This window comes from Platichthys flesus, chromosome 8 (assembly GCF_949316205.1).
Source record: "Platichthys flesus chromosome 8, fPlaFle2.1, whole genome shotgun sequence".
NCBI classification, from domain to species: domain Eukaryota; kingdom Metazoa; phylum Chordata; class Actinopteri; order Pleuronectiformes; family Pleuronectidae; genus Platichthys; species Platichthys flesus.
Window position 1 is genome coordinate 12,577,851 of NC_084952.1, and position 7,643 is coordinate 12,585,493.

The 7,643-nt window shown below is 40.6% G+C and overlaps 1 protein-coding gene across 1 annotated transcript; it reads left to right on the forward strand.

Moving 5' to 3' along the window:
• Window positions 1–276: 276 nt before the first annotated feature.
• On the forward strand, window positions 277–5,650 carry LOC133959402 (neuronal acetylcholine receptor subunit alpha-3-like). The gene is made up of 5 exons (XM_062394577.1): window positions 277–318; window positions 403–512; window positions 906–1,113; window positions 1,197–2,201; window positions 3,502–5,650. The coding sequence occupies exons 1-5, from the start codon at window positions 292–294 to the stop codon at window positions 3,625–3,627; spliced, it is 1,476 nt and encodes a 491-aa protein (XP_062250561.1). The 5' UTR covers window positions 277–291; the 3' UTR covers window positions 3,628–5,650.
• The last annotated feature ends 1,993 nt before the right edge of the window (window positions 5,651–7,643 follow it).

Sequence of the window (7,643 nt, forward strand, 5' to 3'; positions counted from 1 at the left end):
TTTCCTCCTTCTCCATTTCTGCCTCCTCTCTTTTTCATCAGGCTGCTTTTCATTTAAAGGAGAAGACCGATTGTTCCGCAGGTTGTTCCGAAGGTACAACCAGTTCATCCGGCCAGTGGAAAATGTATCGGATCCAGTTACAGTGGAGTTTGAGGTCTCCATTTCTCAACTGGTCAAAGTGGTGAGAGTCTGATGTCTGTAAACAAAAAAACAACACAGATATGGATCATCCATTCATCTAAGTTTCACTCAATTCGTCCATTGTCTTTACAGGATGAGGTGAATCAGATTATGGAAACCAATCTGTGGCTGAGACATGTGAGTTCAGGTTCATTCTACATGTATGTGATGTCTGCCACATTATTTGTACACAGTATCTTACACAGTTTTTTTTTCTTGCAGGTGTGGAACGACTACAAACTGAAATGGGCCCCTCTTGAATACGATGGGGTTGAGTTCATACGAGTTCCCTCCAATAAAATCTGGAGGCCGGATATTGTTTTGTACAACAAGTGAGTTTCTATTCACAGTAAAAAATAAAGAGGTGGAAAGATAAACAGTTTTTAAGCTTTTTCAGCAATAGATTTGTTTTCTGTTCCTGAAATTCATTATCTGAGAAAATATAAATGGCAAAGTTCGAATGTTTGTCACTTTTTCCATCTTTTTGACAAATAAACTTATCTGAGAAAATATAAATGGCAAAGTTCGAATGTGTGTCACTTTTTCCATCTTTTTGGCAAATAAACTGTAAATAGACATCATCCATCAGAGGTACTTTATATTAAGAAGTGGTTCATATCTCTTTTTACATGCTAATGATATTTATTTTTGCTCACCATCTTCTGACATTTTCAGCTAAATGTTGTTACGGCCTTTAAGTGAAATGACCTTTACATCTCTCACAGTGCTGTGGGCGATTTCCTTGTGGAAGACAAAACCAAGGCCCTGCTGAAGTTTGATGGCACCATCACTTGGATTCCTCCGGCTATTTTCAAATCCTCGTGCCCTATGGACATCACCTACTTTCCCTTTGACTACCAGAACTGCTCCATGAAGTTCGGCTCCTGGACCTACGACAAGGCCAAGATCGATCTGGTGCTCATTGGCTCAAAGGTCAGTCTGATCACTGGGGAGAAATCCTGACCATAAGCAGTTATGCAACTGTAAGACCTAAACATTTTCCCGTTTCTCTTCAGGTGAATCTGAAGGATTTCTGGGAAAGCGGAGAGTGGGAGATCATCGATGCACCAGGATACAAGCATGACATCAAGTATAACTGCTGCGAGGAGATCTACCCGGACATCACCTACTCCTTCTACATCCGCCGCCTGCCGCTCTTCTACACCATCAACCTCATCATCCCCTGCCTCCTCATCTCCTTCCTCACAGTGCTGGTCTTCTACCTCCCGTCTGACTGTGGCGAGAAGGTCACCCTCTGCATCTCAGTCCTCCTCTCCCTCACTGTGTTCCTGCTGGTCATCACCGAGACCATCCCTTCCACGTCACTGGTCATCCCACTGATCGGCGAGTACCTCCTCTTCACCATGATTTTCGTGACGCTCAGCATTGTCATCACCGTCTTTGTGCTGAACGTCCACTACCGCACCCCCATGACTCACACGATGCCAGAGTGGGTGAGGTCTGTGTTCCTCGGGGTGCTGCCCAGGGTGATGCTGATGAGGAGGCCTATCGACCAGGTCTGCTCCTCCCCGGCTGGCATTACAGTGGGGACAGGAGGAGGAGGACGAGGAGGCAGCAGTGGGGGGAAAAAGAAGAGAAAAAACAGTATAGGTAGTGGCTCAGGAAGTATAATTGTTGGAGGTATCACTGGGGGTGTCGCCTTACCACCTTTGGATAGTGGCACAGTTGGAGGAGGGACCTCCTCAGCAGGTGGCTCCATGAACTGCGTGGAGCACCGCGACATGAACCGGGATATCAACAGGAGATGCCCATACAGAGGCAAGGAGGTACCAACTCCTGTCCCTCCCCCAAAGGCCCCTCCTCCTCCTCCTCCTTCCCAGCCACCCCAAACCCAAGGGCCCCAGGAGTCAGAGCTGCCCAAGCTGCCCAGGCCCCTAAATGTCTCATCACCCGTCAACGCTGTGGTTGCCTTCTCCGTGATGTCGCCAGAGATCAAGCAGGCCATCGAGAGCGTGAAGTACATCGCAGAGAACATGAGAACTCGCAACAAAGCCAAAGAGGTGCGTCAGCTAGCATAAAGTTTTATTGTCTGTGGTTTTTTCTGCTAAATTATTGTTTTACATTCATTTTGGGAATGATAAAAGTTGATGAAAGTTAAAATTTAAAGGGCAACTGTCTGTTTAGTACCACAGGAGGAGGAGCAGTACTGCTTATGTGAAGAAGCTGATTGAATGTGGCTAGCAGTGAGAAATCTGAGATATTGCTTGAAATGACTTCGCCTGAGTCAGCATCAGTTGGCTCGAAATAATCCCGGATGGAAAATGAAGAAAACCCTAAGGGGTTTTGCAGTTAAAAAAGGCGTGAGCTTAGCAAACCTCTGTAGCTCACTCTTTGGATCGGGGTTACAAATATCATATCGCACCAGGGACGACCAAGTGGTTGGCAGTGGACTTGCATTGTGTGTAAAGCAGGCGCTAAGTCTATGACAAGGAAGAAGAATGTAAGAAATAAAACAGGTAATTTCTCTGCCTCTACTGCACTGAGTGTTATTATCAAGAGAGACATCAACAGAAGACTTGGAAACTTCTGGCCAAGGCAAAACCAAAGAACCATCAAATATATATATATTTCCTTATAGCATTAATCTTGGTCCCAATTTAAACCATGAATCTAATTCAAGTCATAACCCTATAATGAAACTGTCAACCTTGTAGGGACCTTTACCTTTAGAATACTGGGAATAGATTATGTCAGCACAATACACACAGTGCACATGCATACACACACACAACCAGCGTGTGTGTGTGTTATCTCAGTGGGTGAATTTCTACCTAGCTCAGTAAATGTTGCAGAAACCATTTAGACAAAGCTATAAAGGGAGAGTAAAGCTGCTTGTTTGTTGCAGATGTGGGGCTTTGTCTGTGCCTCCTGTGCGCTCTGGATGGTGCTGATATGTTTGTTCTCTCAGTCCCATCTTTTCTAAGCAAAGCTGGGATCTTTTTTTTTTGGAGGGGGGGGGGCATGAAGAATAGCCTCCTCTATAGGGGCACAATGGCATTATGGTCAGTGTAGCCATGATCCAATTGTCCACACCTGACTACGTTTATACGCACACACATGCTGTGCAGAGTCTAACGATAACCAAACGCATGTAGGTTTCAGACTCATTTTGATCACAACCACACGTCTTTTGGCCATAGTGTCGCCTCAGTTGTGCTACTATCAGAGATTTCACAATTTAAAAACAAAGGTTGCTGGGAGTCTCTAAAAGTAGAGAGAGATCAATGTTGTTAACATGAAATTGTTTTTCTTAGATATTTGGTCTCACACTTCTAAATAATTTTTCTTTCCCGTCCCCAGGTGGAGGACGACTGGAAGTATGTTGCCATGGTCATCGACAGGATCTTCCTGTGGGTTTTTGTCACAGTGTGTGTGCTGGGAACTGTGGGACTCTTCCTCCAGCCGCTCATCAGCTTCTTCAATTGAGACACTTGTCTTTTCTCTGTCTCTTTCTCTCTCTCTTTGTCTTCTTCTGTCTAACACACTTGAATTAGTAAGGGAATTATCTGTCCCTCAGCTCTTTCACATCAAACAATATGGGCTGTCTTCTTTCCCCATTTCTGGCGTTTTGTCTCTCCCCCCCGACTGCATCTCTCCCGCCATAATTTCTAGTCCTCAGATGTCTGTTTCCTCACATGACTTACCCGCATTTCCTTGTCCCTCCCCTTTCTTGCCCCATTAATGTGCATGTAATGCTGTTATCCAGTCTCATAACGTTTTTTTTCCCTGAAATTATTATCACATCTGCTCTCCTTTTCAGTTTTCTCTTCTCCTATGAGACACTACTGGCAATCTTTATTTTTTTCGTCTTCTGTTTCTTACTGTGCTCAAACCTCTCTGATTTTGTACTTTTTAATGATTTTTATCATATCTCTCATTTAATCATTGTAACTGAGATCTCTTTTTAAAGAGTTACTTGGTTAAAAGACCGACAATCAATAAAAGAAGACAAATACAACTGTCACACACCCTAAATACCAATATCACACACCCTAAACACCAATATCCAATTAAAATGCAAACCTACATAAAGGAGAAAATTCCAGCCATAACAGGTACAATTATGTAAAATGTGGAAAAAGTCATTTTTTTCAGTCCTTTGAAATTGATTAAAATCCTGATGATAATAAAGAGCTCAGAGAATTCCAGGTTCAGAAGGAGCAGCATATTTAAAAGCTATTTTTCCTAATTCTATTCTAACCCAGGGGCTCAACATTTCTAGATAGTTGTGAGTGCAGGCCATCTTGATTTAACCAGTCCAAGAAGAGATTTTTTCATAAAGCTAACAAATGCAAAAGTGTGTGGAAATAATGTTATGGCCACTAAGCAGTAGAAGAGTGGTGTAAGAGGTTTTCTCAGCCAGCTACGAATTAAACAGAATGTTATACAGTACCCAATGTCTTTAGGTACTGGTCAGGTGTATTTATAAAGAGCAAATCACCGTAAACAAATTGCAGAAATGTAGTCTTTTCTTTCGTAAAGGGAGAAACCCTAAGGATTTACTCCTTAAAGGAGAGACTCAATTATTATGTTAAAATGTTAAAAATGAAAAATGATGATATACTTAGAAGGTAGTGGTCCGAGGATTGAACCCTGGGGCACACCTTTTGATATAGTGAGGTGGGTAAAGGAAATAAGCCAATATTCTTAGTCTTATTTGCCAAGGTAAAATGGTCAAGTATATCATAAGCCTAGGATAAATAACAAAAAAAATGTTCAGTCCAGTGCCTCGATAAGGGCATCACCATTTTAGGTATAGTGGTGTCTTAATGATGTCATGACTATTTGTGTCTAAAAGCAATTTTTATTATTGACTATAAAACTTTTCTTCTTCACGATAATTTAGAAATCGACCTGTAGTTAATGACAACTGAACAAGTGTGCATTACTGGAAATCTCCAGCTGTTCATTTTTATTGTACTGTTCTATACCTGTCCCATACCTATAACCAGGTTTGACATTTCCAGTTAATGATCTAAGTAATTGTAGAACAACATTTAATCACACAAATTTTCAGTGGCATGCTGACATCATATTCACTGCAATAACACTTAGAGAAATGTGAACCAGTACGTCCCTCTTTGGTTTCCAAATTGAAACATTAAATTGACCAGTTTTGTTATAGGTGATGTTTATATGTATAATAAAGTCCAAATGTAATTTTATGGCTGCCACTTCTTTCCCTTGGCTGGTTTTCATGTTGTCAAATACTTTCAATAATGTCTGTGTTTCCCTGTACATACTGTACTTTTGTAAATTATAAGTTCTGCATGACTTCTGAGAAGGACACTGACTATGTCTGTACACCCATAATTATGATGATGTGTTTTCCACATGTGCTCCCACTAAGTATAATGATGCACTGCACAAAAAGTCACCATATCAATACAAACTTACAATGTATAGAAACTCTTTGAATTGCACAATTTAGATTAAACTTGTAAAAAGACTTGTGTCTAATGTCATTTCTAATAATACAAAATTTCCTGGTCTCTTTAGAATTTACATGACCTCCCTGTATGAGAGATTCTTTATAAAGACATAAGGGTAAGGTTAAAACCGAGACTCTGATTATAGATGTGACTGTATTAATCTGTCTGTGTGGCCATGTGCCCCTGGAGAACACATGATAGTTGTTCATACAGCTGAAGATCTAGAGGGAATAACATCGTCTAACCAGTGTAGTCCGTTGTCTGTGTTGTAAGTTGATGGAAAGGGAAGGAGCATGAATGTTTTTTGAGGCGATCTCCATTTATTCTAGAAAGGGCATGTCATTTGTGTCATTCTAACAGTAGATATTAGATATGCACATTTCACTCTGTTAACATATCACTGCTGTATAATTGGCATTGATACAGACAAGATTTTTCTGTGAGTTATCAAGAAAGGTTTTATGCTCACATTGCATACGTATCTTAAGATAGCTTCTTGCCTGTGGATGTACAGTGTGTTTACATGCCACAGTGTGTATTTATGTGCATTCCATAATGGGTCGAGACTAATGTCACACAGTTCTAAAGTCGGTTGCTGTAGAATAAGAAGAAGGGGTGAGTGATGGAGGTGGAGGTTTAAATGATGCAGGAGAAGGAATGTGAAGAGGAATGAAAGTGGAGAATATTTTAAACCACAAAGCGTAGTGGGTGATCATATTGGGTCAGTGGAGCGTGGTCACTGGCGGCTTATAGGCAAGAAGAAAGATCAGCTTTCAAATCACTGCAGGTGGTTTTCAGTCCCCTTCCCATTTTCTCACTTGTTATTCTCTTGAAGCCTTAAAACTGTTTTTATTCTTCATCATTCTACTCTCAATGTCCCTAAGTGACGCAGTGAAAACAGAATTTTAGTGAATATAATAAAAAGGAAAGACCGATTAATCCATTAAGTATTCATACTCTTTATTATGAAACCTTTTAACTCAGATGGGTCCCATTTCACTTGGTCTTCTTTCAGAGGTTTCTACACATTCACTGGTGGTAAGTCAGGAGATAAAGACACACTTATTACCATAAATATTATTATACAGCTGACAGAGCAAAAGTTGAGCTGTGATGTTGAAGGAACTTCCTTGGAAAGTCATAGACAGGATTGTGTTACGATACAGATCTGAGGATTTGGAGAATTTCTATTGCAAATATTTTATCAGATATAAAGAATAATTTTCTTCCATTCTTACTTCTTTTAAACTTCTGAAAGTCTTGATTTTAGTGAGCAACACAAGAGCCAATGATGTGTCAGTGACAGATGGATAATCCTGCTCTCAGTGTTATAATGACTTAACAGTTAACTGCAAGAGTCCAAATCCTCCTCAGTTCTGTATCAAATGAAGTGTCTTAAATCATTTTAAATACTTTTTGATAATATTGAAACCATACAGAAACCAGAAACCTACCGTTAATAATAGTGTATATTATTGCTAAACAATGTTACCAGTGCAACTTGCAATGCTTCTCCTCTGGGAAATAATAAATGAGGATCTGTATGAATATTCAAACACATACTTCTTCTTAAACCAACCTCTGCAGCTGAATCTCACAACTTCAAGCCTATACTTTTCTCGTTGGGTTTGTAGCTGCTGGTCACCTAAAAAGAGAAACAGTCTGAAAAGTATAACACCTACTTAAACAACAGTGTGGAAACATCTATTACAGGACTGTGATGAAACACAGTCACACGGTCATACCCTTATACATGTTGGCTGAAGTAAAACCCCATGTGGCACAAACAGCGACTCGAAAGCAAAAATGAACAGTAAAGCATTTTTTCTTTGAAGCTTCTCTCTTTTTCTGACATATCCCTCTTTTCCTCCCTCTATCAAAGGTCACGGGTGAGTCTGAATGTGGCCGTCAGCTGAGACACACACACACACACACACACACACACACACACACACAAACACACTGAAAGTTCAGGGTGGTGACAGAACAAAATGTAGCCCTTTCCCCCTC

Excerpts from the sequence above, each read along its gene's own strand:
- LOC133959402 (XM_062394577.1), top strand. The coding sequence starts at position 292 with ATGGAAACCAATCTGTGGCTGAGACAT. Across the intron at positions 319-402 it reads CCAATCTGTGGCTGAGACAT|GTGTGGAACGACTACAAACT; the intron begins GTGAGTTCAGGT and ends TTTTTCTTGCAG. Across the intron at positions 1,114-1,196 it reads TGGTGCTCATTGGCTCAAAG|GTGAATCTGAAGGATTTCTG; the intron begins GTCAGTCTGATC and ends GTTTCTCTTCAG.